At 39.4% G+C, this 27,408-nt stretch overlaps 1 protein-coding gene across 2 annotated transcripts in view; it reads left to right on the forward strand.

The window, feature by feature from the left end:
• Window positions 1–26,364, forward strand: part of SH2D4B (SH2 domain containing 4B) — a 111,534-nt gene extending 85,170 nt beyond the window's left edge. For both annotated transcript variants that reach the window (XM_032786315.1, XM_032786314.1), the window contains 2 exons: window positions 22,108–22,328; window positions 26,272–26,364. In XM_032786315.1, the coding sequence (XP_032642206.1) occupies window positions 22,108–22,328; window positions 26,272–26,364 (314 nt within the window). The remainder of the gene's footprint in view (window positions 1–22,107; window positions 22,329–26,271) is intronic.
• Window positions 26,365–27,408: the final 1,044 nt, after the last annotated feature.

Below are 27,408 nucleotides of genomic sequence, written 5' to 3' on the forward strand. Positions count from 1 at the left end.
TAAAAACATTAAAGAGGTCTATATCCAAATCAGATCCCGGTGGTCTATATCACACCCCAAGCAATATTCCAGGGGAGGCTCTACTAGTTTTCTTCTCCAATGTGATTTTTGCCCAGATTCTGTCTTATCCATTCTATCCCTTCTTATTTCTTTACAGTCTACCTCATCATTGATATACAATGCTACTCCACCGCCTTTGCCTTTATTTCTGTCTTTCCTAAACAGCACATACCCTTCAATACCTGTACTCCAGTCATGACTACTATTCCATCATGTTTCTGTTATCCCTATAATATCTGGTTTCACTTCCTGCACCAGTAACTCTAGTTCCTCCATTTTGTTACCTAGGCTTCTCGCATTGGTGTACAAACATCTTAATTTTTGCCATTTGGCTTTGCTCACATTCTTTATCCGATTAGGCATAGATGTTCTACCATCAGTATCACTTATTAGACTGGTATCTACACTACCCTTCCTCCTTATGCCCATTCTCCTGCTCACATCTGTATCCTTTCTTGCTTTGTTTTCTTCCCTCTCAATTTTAAAATCTGGCATGCAGATTACCTGGCATCTCCCAACCATCTCCCCCAAATTCCTAGTTTAAATCTCTCTTAATCAGTTGTGCCAGCCTCCATCCTAGAAGGCTATGTCCCTCCCTACTCAGGAGAAGTCCATCCCGAGAGACCAGTCCTCTGTCCATGAATGCCTCCCAGTGGCCATACATCCCAAAGCCCTTCTTATAGTGCTAATGACTGAGTTATCTGTTGATCATCATAATCTTGTCACACCTTTGTTGCCCTTCTCTAGGAACAGGAAGAATCGCACTGAAGATCACCTGAGCCTCGATTTCCTTGAGTGTCTTCCCCAGCCTGGCATAGTCTCCCTTGATATGTTCCAGCGGGTCTCAGTTGTCCCAGTCAGGTTTGGGAGGGCACCGTACTGGGAGTGAAATAAACACATACTGAAACAGAGTCCCCTATCCTTCAGACACAGCATACAATTAGAGCTAGGCCAGAATTTTCAAATGAAACTATTTTTCACTGAAAAATGCAGATTTGGGTCATCTGAAACATTTTATGAATTTGTGTAGAGTTTGCAAAATGGTTTTGTTTGGGGAAAAAATTTGAAAAATCTAAATGTTTCATTTTGATGTTTTCAGAAAGAAACATTTCCATTTTTATTCAAAATTACTGTTGGTTTCAAAATTTGCTTTAAAATATATCTAAACCATCAAAAATGAAATTACATGTTTCATTTTGGATCACATTGTTTTGTTCAACCCCAAAAGTTTTTTTTTTTTTAACATTTTGGTTCACCAAAAAATTAGAAAAAAATCATTTGATGCCTATCCAAAATGATTGTTGTTGTTTTTCAGATTGGCCGGTGAACCAAAATATCAGACATCATAAATCAGAAATCCAGTTTTGACACTTGCTATTTCACTATTCCTGCTCACTTTACAATCACGCACAGTCCCATTGGGGTAAATTAGAGTATTTGCTTGTATAAGGCAAGCAGGATTTAGCTCATGTCGCTGCTAAATGGTGTGGGTCTCTCTGCAGAACCTTGTAAAATGAGAGTTATAATACTTCATAGGACTGTCAGGAGGATTATTGTATTTTATGCACTGATCTATAAACTCCTGATGTGTTTGTATGATCAAAAATATAGAATACAAATTACTAGTCAATATTTGCAAAATGCTTTGAAGAGGAAGAGCACTGTGTGACTACTAGAGGCCAGATCCTTAACTGGTGTAAATCAGCATCATTGCATTAGTGTATATATATATATAAAACCATGCAAAGTTGCACTAGTTGAGAATCTGGTCCTATGTATTTGTATTTTTATTATTGTTTTTTCCCCTTTTAATCTAAGATCAAAAGTTGCCGGCATCTGATGGCTGTTTAGTGATCTTAGTTGATTTCCTATTGGATAATGCTATGCAATAATAATAATTAATAATAATGAATAATAATAAAATAAGAACAAACCAAAAATTCCTCTCTAGAGTAAGCATTAATTGACGGAGCTGAACGAATAATTCATAATGAATAATTTGACAAGATTCCCTATTTTTTCTATTTGTGAATTATCCAGGATGAGATAATTTTGTAAAGTTCATCATTGTGGGTACAATTTTAAGTTCTTAAGGGGGACTTTGATCCACGGGCCTTGTGCTAGCCTTCTCCATGAAGATAATTTTACCCTATTTAGATTTATTTCCTGAATGATTTCTGTGAATAATTCTGTTTGCAGTTTATTGCAGATACTAGTTATTTAAAATATGACCTATGCTGGCTAATTTTAACTGGACTAACAGGTTCCATGATGTGTTGTTGTTTCCTGTTGGCTGATTATTCGAGGTGATCAAGAGTTTTCCAATGAAACATTTTATTGGCAAATGCTGATTAATCCAAACTAAAACTTCACAGGAGAGGGTCAGTTTTGACTAAGCTCCCAAATTAAAAAGTGTTTGAACAAAACCAGATTTTAAAGTGGTTAAAGACTCATATTTTGCGATTTTGAAATGTTTGAAAAGTTTCATTTTCTGGATCAAACTGACATTCATTTAGTAATTTTAATTAATTTATACTAAATGTCAAAATGGAAACTACGAACATTATTAAAACTACTGAAATGACTGAAACAAAACGTTTCAATTGACCTAATCCAAAAATTTTGGGGATTATCAATTCATGAAAAATTTGGAGATTGACTCTTTGTCCCAGTTTGGAGCAGTGAAAAAAGTCCTTTGAAAATAAGGCTTCATATATGCAAAGTCTCTCCAGTGAGAAGTGTAGAATCATTAATCATTTCAAAAAGTGAAAACATCTTTACATTAACGGTAGATTAGATACAAAAAAAGAATTCACTTAATTGAAGAATAATTGTTCTAAATTTTCTGTGTTTACACTTGGATGCCTAAATAGGTTTTAAAATAACTAATATTTTTTCTTCTCAGATTTTGACAGAACCCTAATGGGTTAGACAGAGACTGTACCTTCCATAAATTCTAATTTTGAATCCCAACCTGATCTGACTTTTATTTTTAAATGTGATCTTCACCGTGATTGGTAGTTCTCATTGTGGGACACTTTTCTTACTCAAGGTGGAAAGAGCTGGCTCATAGATAAAATGTAAGAGAACTTTATGATTTTGGTGTCTTAGTTTGTCTGTGCTTAACAGATCTTTTATCCTACAATAAAAGTCCTCAGTATTTACTGTTGTAGCATTAATCTGTTATGCACAAACTGTTCACCATGCTATGCTCTTACAGAACCTGTATTTGACGGAGCAATAGTTATTTGTCTACTTTATCTAATGTAGATGTATTAAGAGCTGAAACAGTTTATCTGAACCCCCTCAGACTTTGAACATTGCATTCTATGATTCCAATCTTGCAAAGCACTTAAGTAGATGCTTAATTTTAAATCAATAGGACTTCACATGCTTAAAGTTAAGCATATGCTTAACTTTGCTGGATCGAGACCCTATGTGAATGATATGCCCAACAGGTGAAGGAGAAAATGTATCCCTTTGACTAGGGGACTGTGGGGAGTGGCTGTAGAACAGCGTCTCTCCATAAGCCTGCAGCATCTATCTCAGCTTAGGGGTTGGTCTAGCAGTCATGGCTCCTTGTGCTATTTGTTGTCAGGTCCACTGGAGCCCCATATCTGCAGATTCAGTGGTCTCAACACCAGCCTGCCCTCAGAACTGCTCTGTACATTGTTGTTTTTGGACTCAGAGGAGCTCCCCTCTGCCAAGCATTAGGAGATGCAGTGCTGAGGGGCTAGTAGAGAGGGCCATATACAGATTAAGTCTAACTAATTCTGAGCCCTACTGAACCTTTTTATACAAAACCAGAGAGGGGGAAAAAAAGATTTTTGAAATTGGTTCAGTGAAAACTCAGCCTGCCAAGAGATTTCTCACAGAACATGCCATGCGTAACATATGCAGGAGGACTGAAAAGGATTTATGATGGCTGGAGTTATGAGAAAGTAAACAATTCCCAGGAGGGATTTTGCTTTCTCATTCTTGCCTCTCTCAGAGATCAGATTTCTCCTCTTTCTCCTCAATTTAGATTTCATTTACATACCAACAGCTTTTCTCTCTAGTTTCCAAAATAGCAAAATTAAGAGGACTTAAATGCAAGATAATAAGTTGAGAAATTGATACAAGTGAGATGATTAAGAGAAAGAGCTTGGGAGTGACATTCACAAGATAGAATTTCTTTTCTCTTTTCCTGAGATGTCTGCAAAACCCTCAGTAAACAACACAAATTATTTAGTTTGAAGAATGGACTGAGGATACTGACGACTAAACTTAAAAAGAAATGGAAAAGGTTTGGCCACTAAACTCTTACTTGAAAGACCATTTTCAAACTGAAAGGAGTATCCAAAAATCACTATGCAAGAACTGGTATATTTCTTTCCAATTAGTGGACCAGGATTGATCCTTAGAAAAGCTTCCTGATTCTTCATATATTTGTATTTATCCTCTGGTGTGATCTTATCCATCTCAGGTTGCAAAATAGTGGACATTCATTGGGGTGTCATTTAGCATCCGGTTTGTAGATGTGCTGACCATCCCAAACTCCTGTTGAAGGCACTGGGAAGTATGGGTACTCAGCCCTTCTGAAGATTGGACCCCTTATGTATTAACACATTGTCAACCTTTATTTATTACATTTTACTATTTAAACATCAGAAATGTCTCAAAACTTGGAGGCAAATTAATATTTTTGCATCCCATTGTCACTCATCACTCCCAGTAATGACTTAAGTGTTGGAGGCCCATGCTTTTTTCTGTCACAAGCAGCTCCTGTCCTGTTTCCACATTAAAGAAGTGTAACTATGACTGCTCCTAAAGCTGTGTTAGAGAGACACTATACGTTTCCCAAGGAGAATGGAAGAAACAAATTCAGTCATGTCCCACAGATGTCTACTGAAGATAATACACGAAGACATCAATACAGGGAGGTAGCTGTGGAAGGAACAAATTGCTAGACTTTGCTGTTGAAGAGACAATGAAAGTTGACTTTACCCATGTTGGTTGGTGGTCAGGGGTCTGGGCTGGCATAAAGGGAACTCTCTGACTGAGTATTGGAGCACAGTGATTACTAATTGTTGTTGTTATTCTGATACTCATTTTTCTTTCCCTCACCTCCTAACTACAATTCTGTGTCATTTTTAGCTACATTTTAATGAAGCCCACAGAGGAAAAAGATTAAGGACCAGATCCTCAGTTAGTATAGCACAGCTGATTTCAGTTGGGCTATGCTGATTTACACCACCTGACGATCCAGATCTAATGTTTTATTCATGGTTGCATTCTTTATCCCTTATGCATATTTCAGTGCCACAGGAGACACAGTAAGGATTTACTATCTAGTTTATGTATATATCACATGCTGTTAGATATGCAGTTATTTCATAACTTGAATACCTTGTCCACACATAATACAAACAAAAATCCACACTTTATGTATGCATCGAGAACTGTTCATATCCTGAAAAAATAGTGTTTGCAGCCTCTTTATTGGACTATGGAACAGCTGTTTTTTTTCAAAGCATGTTTGTTCCTTTTTCTAATGCCGTTTGTAGCCATAGCTGTGAATGTGTTTCTATCTGCATAAATTTTTGCAAATGGTGGTTATTCATACAGATACCCATATTTGCATAGGATCAAGAATATGCATACATAAACAAGAGTATTCACTGTTCATTATTTGTTTTACTCCCATTTATAAAGTTTCAGTCATCCCAGAGGGCAGAAAAAACAAACTAACCATGTATCATAGATGACCAATCACACACATACAGTTTGCAAACATCTCATAAGCTGGAATCTGTGTTCATAAACTATTCAGTGAATATTTATTATTTACTAATTTACTAAATTACATATTTACTTATTAACTAATTTATTTCCAAATTGGGATTGGTTCTTGAATGATCCACAGACCTAAAGAAGGCCAAAGTTCACTGGGTACATTATTTTCTACGAATCATTTGACCAACCCAATATTCAACCATGCATTCTTCTGTGCTTACCATTGGTAATGTCTCATATCTGATTGTAAATAAAAGGAATGGGCATGCAATACTAAATCTGGGTGACTTCTGAAAGATTTGAGACATTACTGAAAATGGGAAGGCTAACAATTCCTTTAATAGTTACTTTAAGGAACTAGTTTTGAGAAGCTGTTGAGATAAGAAGAGAAAAGACACAAAAATGAATGAGAAATAGCAAAGACATAATGAAGAAATTTCAGACCAAAGAGGCCCATCACCAGTGAAAGACTTGAGAAATATGTATGTGGAATAAATCGAGACATAAAAAGCAAAAAATCTTGTCTGTGCTGCCTGTATTTCACTTTTAGGCAATGAGTAATAAAGTAGGAATATTTAGAGATCTTTCCTTCTATCGTGGCATAACGCTGTCTGTACGCTGAACTGAAGGGGGAGGTTGTGGGGGAACCTACAGTATACTTTGAGAAGACCTTAACAGACAAATGTATAGCTCCATTATACCAGCAGTGTGTTGAGACAAGTAATGCAAGTGCCTTTATGTGCTGCACTGCTTGTTAGTGAATACAGTCTAAATATTTTGACAGCGAATATAAAGTGGTTTACAGTATTTGGTAGTCAGGGTAAAGAATGAACTTGGAAGAGACAGTTAAGAGGTATGTTTCCAGTAATGTGCCTAGGGAATTAACCATGCTCCATGCTAGCAATATGGGGTATAGCACACCTAATTCTCATTAAACCTGATAGAAAATATATTATTTAGCTGCAGTACTCATTTAGGCAGGGATTTCCAAAGATGCCTAAGGGAGTTAGGTGCCCAATGCATTTTAATGGGATTTGGACAATTTTTAAGGAATTTCAGTCTTTGGGCATTCAGAATAAAATGCCTTTTCAGAGCCTGATTCTCTCTCACAATAAAGTCCCTTCGCACTGCCTGAATGGTCTAAAGGAACCCTAGTATAAATAAGAATCAGATTTGTACTATTTGTATACCTTTTGCTTATCTTGGGTGATATTTTCCCCTCTAGAAAGGCCCTATACAGGGTCTATGCACCATGTAAGCTCCCATTGCTGTACCACCTTGGCCTGGGGGATACTAACCGTTGGACATAAACTATATGGGCTTAGTTCTCCATACAGTGATGTACAGAGCCCAGGTGCAGTGCAGAGAGAGGACTGCCAGAGAGCTGATAATGAAACCCTGATTCTGTGCTGTCCAGCCAAGGTTTAAGTTAAAAGTTGGATAGTTTACAGGGTGGCAGCTCTATCTTTCTTTCTTCAGCCTGGAATGGGACACAAATGAAGCTTTGCTCCACCACACCTGCTCCCCTTCTTCCCTTGATGCTGATCTTTGGCAAACAAGACAGCAGTAGTGGGTAATGGAACTGGAGCAGGAAAGAGTTCTTAAGGGGGCTGTTTGGCCAGTGTAAGTCCACTTTGCAGTACTAATGCTGCCCGAAATGAACTCTGTAAACTGAAGAATTGTTGTTAATGAGCACTGCATATTCAGACAAGAGGGGCAGAATATGAAAGGGTCATTGTTCTATAGACACATGCTATTCCCACCAGGGATACCTATGTCCAAACTTGTTTCTCTTATTGCTGTTTAGTACAACTGGGAGTTTGGACTTTGTTGCCATTTCCATTTCAGTAACTCCTTTTGGTACCCTATTACCAACTACAAGTTCTTCCTTTGTTCCAGCAATGGGAGAGTCTCTGGCACTGCTACTTATTAGTGACTCTGGGACAGGTTTTCAAAAGCACCAAGGACTAGGCAGAGCCGGCTTTAGCAAGTGTGGGGCCCGATTCCTGGGGGGTGCCAAGCTTGTACTCATCTGGGGGCACTCCCAGTCTTAGGCAGCACTTCGGATTGCTGGCGGGGAGAGTGGGGCCACAGGGCTGCCGCGCTCTGGCCAAAGCTTCAGCCGGGGTCGCAGGGCTGCCACGCTCCGGCCAGCAGAGCAGGGTCGCAGGGCTGCCATGCTCCAGCTGGAGCTTCAGCCAGGAGAGCGGGGCTGCTGAAGACCCTGGCAAAGCTGACCACCACCAGGGTGAGTAAAAAAATTAAAAAGGCACCTAAGGCATGGGATCCTCTTAGGCGCAGGGTCTGATTCCGGGGAATTGAACGAATCGACCTAAAGCTGGCCCTGGGACTAGACTTTCAAGGGGTCAGCAGTCTCAACCTGAGGGGACCAGATTTTTAAAAGGAATTCAGCTGCTCATAGCTTCCATTTTTACAGTTATGGCCAGATTTTGAAAAGAGTTCAGCATGCTAGCTACTGAGCATTTTTTAATATCTTCCCGCTTATTTTGGTGCCTGATTAGGCATGCAGAGATGTGTGGAAAATCTAGTCCTATGTGAGTTCAGCTTGCATTACCCACTGATGGTTAATTGCTGCAGCAGTTTTGTTTCCATTACCACCTGTCTTTGATTTACTTTTGCGTTGCTTTTCGTTCTGTATTGCTTCCATTTTGCAATGGCAGAGACAGAGCTATTGTTATCTCCCAGCCATGACTATGCTGTGATATTGATCTCTTCTTTCACTATTTGTTCTTCCGCCTATTCAAGAAAAGTAGTGCACTGTAAAAAAAAAAAATTAAAAATATTGCCATTATAATAGGATGGCAGACTCTAAAGCTGTGATCCTGTAAACACTTCCTAGACCATTCTGCTCAGAGAGGGGACACAGTTCTGATCAGCTAACCAGGGGCCTGCTTAGCAACATAGTGTCATGATATATGAAATTGAGGAGCACTGCGCCTTCTGGTGTGGCCTCAATGTCTTGTATTGTGGAAGCTTTTCTTCTTAGGAACATAGAATGGCAATTGGTATGATTCTCACACTAAAGAAAGCAGTCATCCAGCAACCTTCACTTCTCTCTCCGTTCATAGTTCTTACATTTCTGGCTGGGGGAGCTGGCTACTAACCACCTTCCCTCCAAATATTTGTAACGCTGGAGATTGATGTTAATAGACTGATAGACTTTAAGGTCAGAAGGGACCATTATGATCATCTAGTCTGACCTCCTGCACATTGCAGGCCACAGAATCTCACCCATCCACTTCTATAACAAACCCCTAATCTATGTCTGAGTTATTGAAGTCCTCAAATTGTTGCCACTATTTGTTTCACCATTCCCTTCTGCCTTGCTGTGAGGTGGACAAATTGTGAGCATTGCTTGCAGATGCTGGCTCAGCAGGTTCAGATTTATCCTGGTTTATCCAGGTTTATCCATTTGCTTTTTACTCCAAAATGTGCACTCTCCCTCATTCTGGGGTCAAAAAATCCACTGGGATTTCCCAGCTTCTACTATTCATTGTACTAGCTAGGTATTGGTGTTTTTTTCATTTCATTATGTGGTTTTGAACTCCTCCAGCACATCTGTCTGCTCTTGCATTTTCTGTATGACATTGCATTGCATATGACTACAAATGCATGTAGTATTGCAATTCAACCATTCTAACTAGTGAGACAGGGAACTTCATCCAGTCTGGCCTCTCCTCTTGGGAGGTATGGAGCTCCTTGAACACCTAAGGTTCAAACCTGGGAGGCGTGAATAGCATAATTCCAATATAGGTTCCAGGTAACCTGAGAAGAGGGAATATCTGTGCCATTTTTGTGAAGACCTTTTGGTTTCCTCTTTGGATTAAACTATATGTGGTGCTCACATGCTGACAGTGTCCAAGAACTGAAAGAAGGGAGTTTGAGTTATTTTTTAATCTTTACACTTTGTGATGTGATGACTGCATTCTTCCATTGCTACATTTTAACCTGGTAGTAGAATTTAGTGCTTTAACTTTGATACAATGACAGTTTGCTTTATGATTTTGTATTCCCTTTTTAACACTCACTGCAGACTCAAGTACTGGATCATATTTCCCTTTTACTATTGCATATTAAAGTACATTGGTGATTTTTATGATATTCCGATGTATTAGGGTTATATTTTTTTGGCATTTGATCACTCCTATCATTTTTAGCTTCATGAAAGGGAAAGGGCTATTAGTCTGTTGCTCTGAGTATTAGGATACTTTCCCCCTTTATCTTTGCCTGCTGTGTTGTGCTGTTTCCTGGCGGGGATGCCTCTCCAACATTCACATTAAAGAAAAACTGCTGCAGTTTTTTATAATGCTTTAGATAAAAACATGAATACTTGCTAAATAAAGGCTAGTGCTTACAAATGCCTCTGGCCCAGTCCCCAGTGGCTTCATTTGCTTTGGGTAGCCCAAAGTATGTGTAGCTTGGAAAATAGATTTTCAGAACTTTTTTTTTAAGTATTTGTCAGTGTATATCTACCTCCTGAACAACAAATGGTTTCTTAATGGAAGTTGCCATCTTATTGGTGCTTCCTACCAATCAGATGGTGTAGTATGGGCCTCAGAACATGCAGCTACCATTTGAATACACAGGAAAGCAGGTACTTTCCCAACCCGAGTAAGTTAAGTTCTGTGTCTACCAGTGTGTGTTTGTACAGTGCCTAGCACAATGGACTCCTGCGGGCACTTCTGTGATAAACATGGTTCATAACTAAGGTTGCCAACTTTCTATCTGCAAAAAACTGAACACCCCCACCCCGCCCTTTGAGGCCATGTCCCTGCCCTAACCCTTCTCTGAGGCTCCGCCCCTGCTCACTTCATCACCCCTCCCTCTGTAGCTCGCTCTCCCCCACCTTCTCTCACTCTCATTTTCACTGGGCTGGGGCAGAGTGTTGCAAGGAGAGGGGAGAGCTCTGTCTGGGAGTGCAGGCTCTTGGATGGGGCTGTAGATGATAGGTTTGGGGTGCAGTAAGGGACTTCAGGCTGGGAGTTGGCGCCAAGGGGTTCGGAGTGTGGGAGGAGGCATCAGGCTGGGATTGGGGTGTGGGAGGAGGTATGGGCTCTGGGATATGGATGCAGGCTCTGGGGTGGGGCCAGAAATGAAGGGTGTGGGAGAGGGCTTTGGGCTGGGATAGGTGGCAAAATTTCCCTCTGGCTCCTAGGTAGAGGCACGGCCAGGTGGCTCTGTGTTCTGCCTCTGCCTGCATTCGCCACCCCGGCAGCTCTCATTGGCCAAGGTTCCTGGCCAATGGGAGCTGCGGAACTGTCACTCAGGGGAGAGGCAGCGCACAGATCCTCCCACCACCCGCGGCCATTCCTCAACCTAGGACCTGGAAAGACATGCTGACCACTTCCCGAGAGCTGCGTGGAGCTGGGCAGGTACCCTGCCTGCCTTGTTACAGGCAGCCAACTGGACTTTTAATGGCCTGGTCAGCAGTGCTGACCAGAGTTGCCAAGGTCCCTTTTTGACCAGATGTTCCAGTTGAAAACTAGATGCCTGGCAACCCTGTTCATAACAATAATGTAGTTTTTATTAACAATACTGAAAGTTCCAGTTTTCTCTCAGATTCAAAGAAAAGCTGCACTTTTAAGTCCTTTTTAAATCAGAGTGCCAAGCTTTTGTTTATTAAGACCATTAATTTCATGGCATGTGATTTATACTTTGAAATTAGGCCCTTGATTCAGCAAAACACTTGACCACATGTTCCATTTTAATTGCACACAGATATGGATAAGAACTAAACAATCTGCTTAAAAGCCTGGCTAAACTGAGGCCTAGATTCAGATAAAGTATATTTTATATTGAATGTAATGAGAGAAAAGTAAAGGGGAGTTGGCTACCTAAATTGCTTTTGAAAGTCCCCATCTACTACTCTGATATTTTTATTATAGATATTGGTAAAATATGTTTGATGCTGTGTTTCTTTGGAATTAGAGTTATGTGAAAACACTGATCTTTAGCTAAAATATCAACTTTCAGTCACAATGTTCAAAAATTGGATCAAGACAATGTTCTGATGATTCTACCATTGAAGTGAGCCTTTCACTGTGAAATCATGATCATATAATGTGTTAAACACAAAAACCTTCACAATAACAATAAAGCAATAAGAGAGAATCTTTGACCTCAGGAGCATTGAAAATCATCTGAAATTCATGTACAATAGTTTTACTAACAAACTTTTCATTTTTTCATCGAATAGGAGCATAAGACTACAGGAGTGAGGAGACTGTTTTGTTCTTCAAGCATCTGTCCCATTCAAACTTATATTATATGTTTATGTACATTATTGTTTTTCTCCTTCTCCCCAAAAGAATAGAACTAATTAACCCTTATATTCCCATTTTAAACACTATTGGCTACAGTATCTGACTTAACCCTTCTCCAGAATTTTTGCATATTCCCCTCCTGAATTCTTTCATGAATACTTGTTTCTACCTATGTTTCTACCTATGTTTCTTCTTATGGGTAATCCAACCATCAATTTGGTAAAATAATATATAATAACGAAAAGATCTTGCTAGAATTGTTTAGTAGCTAACTTCCTCTTTCTTCTCAGTTCAGGACTTCATGAGGGATGTTTGTTTGAATGTCTGTTTGTTACATTTCTTTTTAGGTTTTTATAGTCCTTTAAACTAAAGTTGTGTCAGTTCTGATAAAATAAGAAGTGATGGAAATCTTTGTTCCAAATGCAAACTAAACCCCATGTGAACCTTTTAACTGGTTTGGAAAGGTTTGAAAGCATGTATTAATCATTACATAGTTTAATTGCCTGATTATTTCCCAATCTCTTCTGAGGTTCTTGTGGTAAACAATATACAGCCCAGTTGTCTAAACTCCAAAAGGTATGGATTGCCATTAGGTGCTTAGCAAACTGAATCAGGCAAACACCTGAGCTGCTCCTATCACTATTTTTCAATAGACTAGAAATTTGAGCTGGGTGAACCTGTTCACACAGGGGCTAATTTCACAAACATGTCCTTTACACTGTTTTGGAATTATGATGAGAAATTTGAGGATCTGTACGTGTTACTATTATTCACGATTATTCACAGGATAATTTGTATAAACATATTTTATCCTGTAAAATGTTCACACAATGGTTGCTAAATTGGAGTATTATTTTATTTGTCCAGGTTCTGATCCTAAGTCCAAAGAGACTCTTGTTCATTTCTCCATGTTTTGGATCTAGCCCCTAAGTTTGAATGGTTATACACATCACAAGTTATTGGCCCTGGTTAAATGGTCTAAGTTTTATAAGCAGGACAAAATTAGAAAAGCCAAGGCACAAAACAAGATCAAACTAGCTAGGGAATAAAAGGAAACAAGAAAACCATTTTACAAATACATTAGAAGCAAGAGGAAGACCAAGAACAGAATAGGCTTGTTACTCAATGAGAGGGGAAAGACAATGGGCTTAAATTGCAGCAAGGGCAGTTTAGGTTGGACATTAGGAAAAACTTCCTAACTGTCAGAGTGGTTAAGCTCTGGAAGAAATTGCCAAGGGAGGTTGTAGAATCTCCATTATTGGGGATTTTTAAGATCAGGTTGGACAAACACCTGTCAGGGATGGTCTAGATAATACTTAGTCTTGCCTTGAGTGCAGGGGCCTGGACCAGTTCTGTGATTCTATGAAAAGTCTCTTTTCTGTTCATTATCTGTGAACATTCATAATTGTTCAACCAATCAATTGTGCAAGTAATAGAATGCTTTTCATAGTGGCCATGAGAGCACTTCCAGCATGAATATTCTTAATAGTATTTATTCATGCTAGTATTCATGATACTTTTACTTTTACTCTCTGCAAATACAGCTTTGTGGATAAGCTAATGAAAAAGGGGTGGCAAACATCAGCAAAGCAAGTAAGTTTTATTCTGACGAATGCACCTGAATACTTTTTGGCTGTGTTCAGCCTGATCTCACACAAATCTGTCTAATATTTCCTTGTAAATTACACCATTGAAAAGCAAAATAATGCTTGTGAACTCCCTGCGATAGTGTGCCTCTAATTCCAGTCAAATTCTTGCTATACATTAAAAAAAATTACAACAACTCTGGTTTGCAAATACACGACAGCCAATATATTCATAAGTCTCACCCTGTCTTTTATGTGTTGCCATTGTGCCTATATTGTGGTTCAAGTGGTGTATTAGATGCACACTGTTTGCAGATCACAGCAATGTAGTCAACTTGATGATGAAGTCATAGAGTTAAAGACAGAACAGTTGTTTTATACCATCCAGTCTTGCTTTACTGCTTTATCCTCTTGCTTTACCACTTAAATTTCTTGGCTTTTCTAGTTTAAATTCATATCTTTTATACTATTATATTAACATGTCTTTATGTATTACCTATGCTCAATTTTAAACAATTGTGCAAAAAAGGAAGGAAAATCTCCAGCATGCAACTGGAATCCTACTTCCTAGTATTTCAAAGAATTCCTCTCATTACCATCAAGTGGGAGCCATTATAAACTCAGTGACTGTGTCAAGATTTTGAGATGTACCCACTAAATATGTAATGGGTCCTTCTGTTGTTACAGGATTCCATTATACTCTAAATATTACAATTCTCTTCTTTTCAAATGACATGCAACATTCAAAATGACAAAATTACAAGGAAAATCTTTAAGATACTCCTATCATCTGTAAATTACTGGAAGTATCACACCAACATAGACCACGGCATTTAAAAAGTCAATCCTTAATCAGTAATGGATTAAATGATAGTGTATCACTAGCTTTTCTACTGTTAGAAATAACTAGAGTTTTCAATCGATATTTTCAGCCTACATCCATAGACAGGTACACAAAAATATTTAACTCTTCTGTGCACTCAGGTACTAGAATGTTTAAAGTGCCCATGCAGATATTTGCACCTATAAATTATGGGTGCATATATGTATGTGTAAAATTGTATATGAACAAGTTGACCTTGAGGGTTAAAAATCAAGCCATTTGTCCACATTGCACTTCATAGGTTTTTTTCATATTCAAGAAGTATTAGATAAAATCATGCAGTCCTTTCTCAGCAACTCTCACATTAATAACCTTTAGTAGGACTGAAGGCTATGGCCAATAGTTCTGATGCAGCCTGAACCACAGCAGACAGCAGCAGTATATATTCACTGACACTTATTGTCATAATTGACATAGCAGGTGGCAGATGTATGGAGCTGATTAAGTGAGTTTGCTCTAGACTCAGTTTGGTAAGGAGCTGATATCCTGAAGAGTTAAAATGAATGAACTAGTTCTGAGTTTAATAGTAATGTTATTATTTTAAATGATCTAATTGGAAAAGCTGATCTTATTTGAAATTATTACTGATTTTGATACTAGAGGCTATATCCTCCCCTGGCATAAAATCAGCATAGCTTTGCAGTAGCTCGATGTCAATGGAGCTGTGCTGTTGAGGATCTGGTCTTATTTTTTTTAAAGAGATTAACAGGAATTACAAAGAGAGAGAGAAAATAATTTCAAAGCATCAGAGGTTTCTTTTCCAGATAATATTTCTAATTAATATTGTAATCAGCACAAAGAAAAGCGTTGGTGATTCTACACCTCTTACCAGGGCCTTGGGAAACCAAAGTTTCTTGACTTTAGTTGCAAGAATTTTAAATGTTCATGTAGGATTTTCACAGATGTTGTTTATTTCTCAACAGCCGTCTCAAGAGCAACTGGTGCCACTCTTTTTCTTGTTGCCATGAGAATAGTATAACATTTTGAAAGGATGGAGGGAAATTTTCATTGCTTTAATTACCACCCGCTGAAGAACTGAACTGTAGAAAAATAAAATAAAATTGGGGAGAGAGAAAAAAAGAGATGATGTTCCCAGGAGCCATTAACAGTATCAGGAGAGAGAAAGCGAAGAATGCAGCTGGCTGATAATTTATTACATCGTCTTTAGGAAAAAAGAGAATTAAAACAAAAAGAACTGGGCTGTAAGCAATGTAGCATTTCTCACCTACCAACCAGCACTGATGCCTGAGAACAAAAGCAATCTCTGGCAAGGAAGATAGTGTTGTGTGAAAGCCTGCAGTGTTTTAACTGTGGGAGTTGGGAGCAGGTGAACAGATTATTTTGAATTAAATGAACTGAGATTAAACATGTTTGGTGGTGTATGCCTGATAGTGATGGTCATTCAGACCCTGAAATATCCTCAGCTCAGTGTTCTCCAAATTATGTATGTCCCTCTCTTCTTTTATTCCCCTCCTTTAAAGCTGTTGGATTGCACACTTCCTGTCACTCCCAAGCAGGGCCCCAGGACAATTCTGTTACTGTAAGAAGAAAGAGTGTAATCACAACCTCCCCTGCCACACACTTGTGTCATCAGCAGGATTTAAACCTGGGAACTGCAGCATCACAGCACAGACCTTGACCATCTGAATTAATGGAGGAACTCCATTAACTGATAGCAGAAGTGGGCTTTTGTCCATCAGTAGGACAGCCTTTGGAAGGAGATGCAACATACACAATATGAGATTGTTATAAGAGTGCCTTATCTGTGTTTTTTCTAGTAGAGGTAACTGTTCTTTATAAGAGAAACAGGCTCTAATCACCTTTAAATCCTTTTGTTTCTATATTCAAATTAGGGCAATATGATCGAGGATTGGATCATTGCCTCAAAAAATAGTTTGATTTCAGAACTAATTTCTGTGTCATTCTTGGCACATAGCATCTTATATTAGGATCTAATGATGCAGCTTCACGTAATATATGTCACATAGACCCACAGTGGCACTATTCTTTCTTTGAACTGTTCAACAAGAGTAATTATTAATAATTCAGATCCGAACACTTCTCTTTTCCTCCCTGACAACATTCTTTTGATTTTTGTGAAATGGATTAATTGATTTGTTAGGCTGATCATTTGCATGTCATTTCTAAACAGATGCATATGTCTACCTGGTTTGCATGTTTAGTGATAGGAGAATACAGTGCTTTCCAGAAAGGAGGCTAGTGCTCTCATATTGTAGCCCTCATTTAGCCAAGCACGTAAGCATGTTCTTACTATTACGACATACTAGAGTAAAATCTATAAGGCCCACTTAGAATGGGGCCCCATTGGGTTAGGCAAAATACCAACACAATAAGAGATTATCCCTGCCCCAAAGAGCATGCAGTCTAAATAGGCAAAAGGTGAAGGAAAAAAAGGGGTAAAATGGCTTGTCTAAGGCAACACAGCAGGTCAGTGGCAGAGCTGGGAATAGAGCCCGGGTTTTCTGAGTCTTAGTCATAAGAACATAAAAATGGCCGTGCTGGGTCAGACCAATGGACTGTCTAGCCCCATATCCTATCTTCTGACAGTGGTTGATGCCAGATGCTTCAGAGGGAATGAACAGAAAAGGGCAATTACTGAGTGATCTACCCCCTGTCATCCAGTCCCAGCATCTGGCAGTCAGAGCATTAGGGACACCCAGAGTGTGTGGTTGCATCCCTGACCATCTTGGCTAATAGCCCTTGATAGACCTATGCTCCATGAATTCATCTAATTCCTTTTTGAACCCACTTATACTTTTGGCCTTTACAACATCCCCTGGATGAGTTCCACAGGTTGACTGTGCATTATGTGAAGAAGTACTCCCTTTTATTTGTTTTAAACCTGATGCATCTTAATTTCATTGGGTGACCCTTGATTCTTGTGTCATGTAAAGGCATAAAAAACACTTCCTTATTCACTTTCTTCACACCCTTGCTGATTTTGTAGACCTTTATCATGTCCCGCCTTTGTCGTTGCTTTGCCAGCTGAACATTCTCAGTCTTTTTAATATTTTCTCATATAGCATCAGGTCCATACCTTTCTTTGTACATTTTCTAATTCTAATATATCTTTTTGAGACCAAGAAACCAGAACTGCATGCAGAATTTAAGGTGTAGACATAGCATGGATTTATATAGTAGCATTTTGATATTTTCTGTCTTATTATCTATCCCTTCCTAATGGTTCCTAACATTCTGTTTGCTTTTTTGACTGACACTGTACTTTGAGTGGATGTTTTCAGAGAACTATCCAGAATGACACTAAAATCTTTTGAGTGGTAACAGCTAATTTAGACCTCTCACATTTATCAACATTGAATTTCATCTGCCATTTTGTTGTCCAGTCACCCAGTTTAGTGAGATTTCTTTGTAACTTCACAGTCTGCTTTGGACTTAACTATCTTGTAGTTTTATGTCATCTGCAAACATTTCACTATTTACCCCTTTTTCCAGATCATTTTTGAATACATTGAACACACTGGTGCCCATACAGATCCTTAGGGGATGCTGCTATTCACCTCTCTTCACTGTGAAAGCTGACCATTTATTCCTACCCTTTGTTTCCTATCTTTAACCAGTTACTGATCCATGAGAGGAGGTCCTCTTATAACATCACTGTTTACTTTGCTTAAGAGCCTTTGGTGAGGGACCTTGTCAAAGGTTTCCTGAAAGTCCAACTATACACTTACACTATATCCACTGGATGACCCTTGTCTACATATTTGTGGACCCCCCTCAAAGAATTTTAAATGATTGGTGAGGCATGATTTTCCCTTTACACTATAGCTATAGTGACTCTTCCCAAACAAATTGTATTCATCAAGATGTCTGATAATTCTGTTCTTTACTATAGTTTCAACCAGTTTGCCTGGTACTGAAGTTAGGCTTACCGGCCTGTATTTACCAAGGTTGCCTCTGGAGCCTTTTTTAAAAATCAGTGTTGCATTAATTATTCTCCAGTCATTTGGTACAGAGGCTGATTTAAGAAATAGGTTACTTAGCATAGTTAGTAGTTCTGCAATTTCACATCTGAGTTCCTTCAGAACTCTTGGGTGAATACCATCTGGTCCTGGTGACTTATTACTGTTTAGTTTATCAATTTGTTCCAAAACCTTCTCTAATGACTCCTCAATCTGAGACAGTTCCTCACGTTTCTCACCAAAAAAAGAATGGCTCAGGTTTGGGAATCTCCCTCAGATCTTCTGCAGTGAAGATGGATGCAAATAATTCATTTAGCTTCTCTGCAAAAGCCTTATCTTCCTCGAGTGCTCCTTTAGCACCTCAGTCATCCAGTAACTGTCTGGCAGACTTCCTGCTTCTGAGGTACTTACATTTTTTTTGCTGTTAGTTTTTGTGTGTCTTGCTACTTGCTCATCACATTCTGTTTTGGCCTGCCTAATTATACTTTTATACTTAACTTGCCAGAGTTTATGCTCCTTTCTATTTTCCTCAGTAGGATTTGACTTCCAATTTTTAAAGGATGCCTTTTTGCCTCTAACCACCTTTTTTTAGTTCAGAGTTCTATAGGCACTGCCTCTCTTTAAGTGCCAAATCTGGGCCTGTGTATATAGGGAATCTATCATGAGACACTTCTGCTCCTCCACCCTACCCCTGACTCAAACTTGAGCTCTGGCTTAATTCCTGACTTGGACTTCAACTCTTGGCTGGAATCCCGACTCAGGCTTTGACCACTAGACTTAACTGCCTTACAATAGTGTGCCAAAAGTGGTAGCATGGGTTAGCTCTGCTAGGTAAAAATGTGGCTGAATCCGGTGGGCATGTATTCGACATGGCTGGCCTGTTCTGCTATTCTCTGTTCTACCCCAAATACATTATAGGTTGATGAAAACTAGCACAAATATGTCTATGTGAGCAGGCATCATGCCCATAGCTCATAATGTAGCTATAGCTATAGACTATAATTTGATAGATTTATCATACATTGATTAGTGCAAGTTTAGAATATTATACGCAAAGAAGAGAGTTGCATGATCCACGTACATTAATTTTCTACTTTTGTCATGTGCTTATCCAGAACTGATGTAAAAAAAAAAGAGAAGACATTAGTAGAGATGGGCTGGAGCTGTTGTTAAAATCCTATCCTGTTTCCTAGAAGACAAAACCAGACATATGTACACAAAAGAGGAAAGAAAAGAACAGCAAAGATTAAAAATGCAGCTTCTCTCTCTGGTGTTGACTCTTACTTGCAACCTCACTGCTGGAAAACACACAGGCATGACACTTGGTCTTATTAGCCACTCTGAGACCTGGCAAATTCATGCCACCATTAGGCAGTTTAGGGCATTTAATTTAGTTGCTCTCTCTGATCCCAAGCTCAAGCAGTGTTGCAAAATATGCAGTCTTGATCTGCTAAGACAGACTTGTAAGACAGAAGGAAAAAGAAGACAGAGGAAAGAGAAGAAATAAGGCAGGGAAGGAAAAGGATACCTGGGGTGAAGTGTGGGGACGAAGTCTCACAGCCCAAGTGGCATTTGGGATCTAGCCAAAGCTGGTGGAGGCATCAATGTCATTTGTCTGCCTCTCTCTCTAGTCAGAAAATCTTTCAGGATTAGGATGAAGAAGGTCTAGAGTCCCAGGAGGTGGTAGGGTTGGAAGTCATGATGGTGAAGCTTGCTTTTTCCCCTTCTCTCACTTTTCAGTCAGTCAGTATCACACTCCATTAGATTTTCCCAAAAAAGTCTCTCTTTGAGGTACCTCAAAGGGAGTGAAGGGTGGAATAGCCCATCCCCTCATTATTTTGTGCACCAGTTAAGCCTGACTGCCAACACATCAATTTTGGTTCATTGATTTCTGATCCCACACTTGTTTTGTTTACTAGGCATGATCTTAACACAGTCTTGAGTTATATCAGCAGTCCCTTTTGATTGGACTAACTCAGTATTTCTGTCTCCTTTTTGCACCTTTTCCCATCAGCATTTATTATAGGTTATTATGATACTTTATGAGCCTTCATTCAACTTTTCATAGTTGAGCTCACAATTAGAATAAATTTGCAGGCCCAGTTATTATGACAGGGCATAGCCCAGTTATGTGGACATTTGACTGTACCTTTCATTGGGTATGTTAGGGTCCTATATTATTCTCTGTCTACATTCAGAACTCTCAACAATGTCAGTTTTGAGTCCCTGATTGAGATAACATATGGCCCTTGTCCTCTAAAGAAAGTTAAGGTCTTTCTAAACTAAAAGAAACTAAATATTTCCAGAACTTCCCCATTGGGGGTGAGATTTTCAAAGTTACCAGGGAGAACTGGACACTTATTTTCCATTAACTTAGAGCTGATCCCCCAAGTGGCTTTGAAAATCTAGGCCTTGATCTTTCTTGAATCTTCTGAATAAGTTAGCAGTCATTAGCTAGCAAAGAGACTTCTACTAGCTGTGAGCCAATTACTCAATAAGGGAGGGGGAGAAGACAAAGATATAACCTCATTCCCCTTCATATTGGCCTTTGGAATGAGCCAGCCCACAGAGGAGATCAGTCTGCATAATGGTACTGAATGGTGCAGTATGTAACCCTCCTGAATACCAAGCAGCTCCAGGGAGATTGCATATCCTGGGACACAATCTTTTCCCCTGTCTTCTGAAGGGCACTGCAACCCTTCAGGAGTCTGGAAGTGGTGTTTGTAGAGTCAGAGATCCCACAACAACAAGGGGCCATTGTGATCATCCAATCTGACCTCCTATGTAACACAGGCCATAGAATTCCCCCAAATAATTTCTAAAGCAGATTTTTTAGAAGAACCTCCCATCTTGATTTAAAAATGGGCAGTGGTGGACAATTCACCATGACCCTAGGTAAATTGTTCCAATGGTTAATTACTCTCACTGTTAAAAATTTATGCCTTATTTCCAGACTGAATTAGTCTAGCTTCAACTTCCAGCCACTGGATCGCATTATACCTTTCTCTGCTAGATTGAAGATTGCCTTAATTATTAACTGCAAAACATTTGGAGATGATCAGATCAGAGGTACTATATTACCTGATGAAAAGTATAATTATAATTGCCAATAGCCCCTGAGCACCCATGATACAGAAACTGCAACCCCTGGACGTTCCAGTGCTCTATCTATTCTGATATCTCCTTTCTTTCAGTGACTTAGAGTGTGGATACTGAATCCAGAGACTAAATGACCTTTTCTATTTAATTCATTTCTCTATGAGTTTTATTTTATGCACATCTTTAGGAGAACTGTGAGGACAGTGGGGATGTGGTAAAACAAGTGGAAATAATTATTAATAATCACATAAGTAACAAATTAAGCATGCAGAATTCCATCAAAGACAAGTAATAATTACCAAGTCCCCAGAGCTGTAACCTCCTAGCACAATCACATTCCACTATAAGTGCTTGAACACTTGAGAGGCCTTGCACATTTCAGCTTCACCTCCACCCTTTAATACATGTCTGTTTCATTTTAATTACTACGTTCTTCAGGGCCCATTATGTGATGACTGTGGCCTCTTTCTTCTTGCCAGGTATTATTAGCCGCCAGGAGGCAGAAGAGCTGCTAATGAACAAGTCTGAAGGAGCATTCCTGGTGCGGGTCAGTGAGAAAATCTGGGGCTACGCCTTGTCTTATCGCCAACAGAGTGGGTTCAAACACTTTTTGGTGGATGCTTCAGGGGATTTCTACAGCTTCTTGGGCGTGGATCCCAACCGGCATGTGACACTCACGGATCTTATTGATTTTCACAAGGTATCACTTATTGTGGAAAGATCAATCACTGAACTCAGCAGATTAATAAATTAAAGGGAACCATGTAATTTGAAACCAACCTAGAAAGTGGAAATAACCATCGTGAAAAGTTAAACTACTGTACAGTGGCTCTAGTCAGAATATACAAATTAAACTTCATACACCTGAAGTTTTGTTTCTCTGCTGAAGTGACCCAGTGATTTTTTTTCCACTTTCAAAATCTTCAGTATCCATTTGTGTCCCTTTCTAACCAGCTTTGTATGCAGTGCCTGCTTTGAAGGACCAAAAGATGCACTAATAGGGACTGACAGAGCTAACACTTTCTGAGCTTCTTTGGTCTGGAAAAATGCAAAACTGGATTGGAAATATTACAAGAAAAGGGCTTTTGATGGTATTTCAGCACTGTAGCCTCTATCCTGGAGCCACAAAATGCAAAAGTACACACAATTAGGAGAGTGAGGATCAAACAAATTGAAGAATAGTCTGGGTTCAGTTTTAGGAATGGACTAAGGCTAATTTCTTATGTTATCCAAATCTCTCTTCCCAGAATAGTTTACCATGAGCCTTTGACAACTCTACATCACCAGGAATTGGCTCTCTGGGAAGTTGTGCTTCTTATGGTCCAGTTTATGACTAAAAAGCAGCATGATTTCTGGTGGAACAGGTTATTTTTACCTTCTCATGTGTTTCATCTCAATTGATTGGCCTCTTCCAGTTGGTATGCGTACTTCCACCTTTTCATGTTCTCTGTATGTATAAATATCTTCTGTCTGTGTGTTCCGTTCTATGCATCCAAAGAAGTGAGCTGTAACCCATGAAAGCCTATGCTGAAATAAATTTGTTAGTCTCTAAGGTGCCACAAGTGCTCCTGTTCTTCTCATGTATGTCTCTCCATCAATTTTTCTTCTGTTTTTCTCTTTCTCCTCACCTGTATTGTTCCCTCTCCTCTTTTCTTTTCTTTGTTTCACTCTCATTCCAGTGGATTTTTTCTCCTCTACAACTATTTCCATATCCCATTTCTCCTTAGACATCATGTAAGGAGTTTTCCTTTTCTTCCCCTAATTTCCCTTCTGCTCCCAATTTCCCTTCCCTCTCCTCTAAGCTCTAAGCCTTTCTTAAGGTGCCATGAACTTCAGTTTGAAGCATCTTTGCATGCTCTCTCCACACCTACACACATTCTATTCCTTCCCCCAAATGAACCTCTTATTAGTACTTATAATACTGAGCAACAGAGGGAAATTCTGCTCTGTGACACTGTGGTAAATCTGGAATAATTCACTAGATTTATATCAGTTTAATGGAGATGAGAAGTTTCACCCACGAGTGAGGTCACCGCAAAACATGACAGTCCCTGCCTCAAGGAATTTACATTGCAAGAAGAAACAGACCATGCAGTCAGAGCAGAGTGTAATATTCTACATAAATAGGTTGGGACAGGTTCCTGGCCTCTCTCAAGAAATGGCACAAGAAGAGGTCATAAAACTGCCTTAATGCAGAAGCTGAGAATCTAACTAGCATAGGAGAGATGTGAGCCTGGCACACAACCTCTATTTGCCCACTCCAAGGAGGGGTGGGGCCAGAGTGCAATGTGGTACAGTGATCCTGGCTAGAGGAACAACTCCTCAAGATCATTATCCCCTGGCACAAAGTAGAGCAGCCCTAAGCTGGCTCTGACTTCAGTTTGTGTCACAGGGGAGGGGGGAACAAGGAAGGGATGTCGGGGGGGTTTATAAAGGTGGCACAGTACTCCCTATGCTGTGGATCTAGCCCGTTATACATAGAACACAAACCCCCCACTATAAGCGGGAGGAAAGCTGAATCTAGGCACCTCCATTTTATTTTATATATTTGAAGAAGCCTTCATTCTGGCTGTCTTTTTAAAGTCAGTGCATCTCTTTGTACTGCCTCCTACAGAAACAAGCATCACCTAGATCGGTATATTGGAAGAGGGACTCTCAGGATCCTTCTGTCCGGGAATAAAAGAGTGCATCTACAGTTGCACAGCTGGCACTTAAACACTGCAAGCTGAAACTGTGGTGGAACTCAGTCCCTGAGGCAGGTGTTCTGGCAGCCATGTGTTTCCTCCTCTTTTGGGGGGGCAATCAAGACTGACAAAATTTCCTGTATTTCCCTTGTTTTCTCCTTGCCTATCATAGGCAATAACCACATAAGACACCCCATCCATCTGCAAAGAGAACAAGGGCACCTGTCAGAAGCAAAATGTCTATTAAGCCCAGACAATAAGGAAAAAAATATTTCTGTGTGGGGGAGAGCTTCACGGATGATAAAACTGACAGGTGTGATTATGACAGTCTCATTAGATAGAGAAGCTGCTCTTCTTCTAAAGTGACCATCCAGTTCTTTTTTAATTGTCTGGCTTAGTGGACATATGTAAAACTGGTCAGTTTTCTCCTGAGTGTCAGTTCCCTGTCTTCCGTATCATTGTCTCTGAAACTTTTCTGTCTTTCCTTACCTCTGAAGTGTGCTCTCAAGCCCTCCACAGCCTTTTAATGGCCAGGTACACAATGCCAGAGGATGTGAAAGCAGCACAATGGAAATTAACATTTTCTCTTCCAGATCCTGCCCAAGTTCTGTTTTAGATGAAACTCTTTCAGGAAGGTTCCTGGTCTTTTGTCATGGTTAAGATGAACTGTAGGTGGATTCCAATTATCTTCAGAGCTCAAAGTTTACTGTGATCCCAAAGACCACAGCAAAAGCTGTAAGAATTCAGACCCAGCCACTAAAACTAAAGGGGCTAGGAAATAACAATAATACAGAGCTTGACCTTCTTTCCTCTTCTTTGCCTGATTCTAGTCTTCATTTGGAGAAACCGGTTAATGTGGCTGTTGGGAGATTGTCAGGTCAAGTAACTACTACCCAGCTTTACAGCCACAAAAGACCATGTGGCACTAGCCAGTCTAATGTTTATATGAGTTTTTACAACCACTAGGGTTTATTTTTGCATATAAATATAGTGTTGAAAGCAGCAAACATTATAATTAAGTTGAGAGTGGCTTTCCCTACTAAACCCCTGTCTCTGCTTGCTCATAACTTTCCTACGATGTTTCTGTTTGGATAGGAAATTTCCATACTTATTTTCAACCCAACATAGTGATTGGGCATGGACCAAGATTGGGATTTTCAATGGGGCCTAAAGGAGTTAGGCACTCAAATTCCCATTGAGTTTCACTGAGAAATGAACATCTTTGAAAATCCAAGCCCAATAACTCAGATCTAAATTTAGATTCAGCTGCATTCCTAACTTTGGGATGTTCTGATCTATGGTTTTGCCCCATATCTAACCCCCAAGTCATTTTTAATGGACTCATTAAAATTGTTTCAGTCATTTTTAATGAATAACAAAACAGAATTCCCTTGATTTATGTAACTCTTATTTTCCCACTCAATTTTTATTGTATTCTAAAGTGCCACTTTAAATAATGAATAACAGTCTCTATGCTAACTATGGAAAATGGTTTAATCTTTTATTCCATTCTCTTTATATTGGCATACAGTTATCAACTGTGCATGTGCAGAGGGTGGCATAGATTATGCAGAGCACTAAGAAGGATGTGGAACTAGCATGATCCATTCCACTGACTGTGTGGAAGATGGAATATCAGTCCCTGTACAAAGCAGAGGTGAAGAACGAGCTGGTTTTTGTATGGGCAGCTTCACCCCTGGGAGAGAGAATAGGAGCTCCTGCTATCCCAGTGTACATTTTATCAGATGCACATTTGTGTATCATATTAGAATTGCAGATAATCATTTTTTAAGATGTGTAGTTGGGCAATAGCAGCCAGTTTCTCATCTCACCAAAGGCTTGGTCCTTACTGGAATTGAGTGAGGATCTTCTTTTTTGCCATGGTTTTGTTTCTTGAGGGGACAGGAGAAGGCGGAAGCACCTTTGAATGATACTCTGTATGTCCTTTTATCTTTTCAGGAAGAAATTATCACATCCTCAGGTGGGGAGTTACTACTGGAACCATGTGGACAGAGGAAGAATCCACCTGACTACAATTCCTTATTTGAATGACTGTTTTCTGTCTTTAGGACTAGAATGAAAACCCTCAAATAGTATGTTAATTATCAAATCTTCAGTCACTAGCTGTTTGGCCAACAAACTACCACCACTAACAGGTCCTAGAAGCAACCATTTGATACCTGATTTGTGGTAATTATTTATATCACCAAGAGTTTAAAGATGGGAGAATACTGACTGACTACAGGTGAAGACAATTCCCAGTAGTGCTTCTAAGAGATGTGGTCAACTGGCACTGGCACTCAAGGTCATTTTAATTTTTCAGCTGATGTCCAGGGTTGAAAATGCTAACTGACATGACTTTAAGAAGGAAGGTGAACTACTGTATATCTTCATAAGGCATTGTATGAAGTACTAATACACCTCTACCCCGATATAATGCGATCGAATATAACATGAATTTGGATATAACGTGGTAAAGCAGTGCTCCAAGGGGGCAGGGCTGCATGCTCCAGTGGGTCAAAGCAAGTTCAATATAGCGCAGTTTCACCTATAATGCGGTAAGATTTTTTGGCTCCCAAGGACAGCATTATATCAAGGTAGAGGTGTATGTTGAATTAGGTTCTTTCCTCTGACATCAGATTTGCTAGTTTCCAATGGCAAGCTCATCAGTCAATCTTGCAGTTTTGCAAATGGACTTTAAAAACTTGTGTAATTTGTGATATCTTATTGTTTACTTTCAAATTCAGGCCTATAAAGTGAAGTTTCCCTCTGAGTAGACATTCCCCATAAGACCCTGTGCACTATTAAAGACTTTATGGGTACAGCAGCATTGGAAAGATTTTCAACTGTTCTGCAGAAGATGGTCAATTTTTCTGCACTATATAGCTAATCACTGTTTCCAACAGGAAAAAAAAAACTACACAATTTAAAAGACACAAATCACTTCATGTTGGGAATGTAATTTTGAAACTTGAAGTAGTGAATTAATTAAGGATGGGGAAATCACTCTGGATAAAATATGAAATGACTTGAATCCTCACCCAAAACTCTAGCCAATCCCTGACATATCTCTACTTTCAATGATGCCCAAGCCGC

The sequence above is a fragment of the Chelonoidis abingdonii genome, chromosome 15 (assembly GCF_003597395.2).
Source record: "Chelonoidis abingdonii isolate Lonesome George chromosome 15, CheloAbing_2.0, whole genome shotgun sequence".
NCBI classification, from domain to species: Eukaryota; Metazoa; Chordata; order Testudines; family Testudinidae; genus Chelonoidis; species Chelonoidis abingdonii.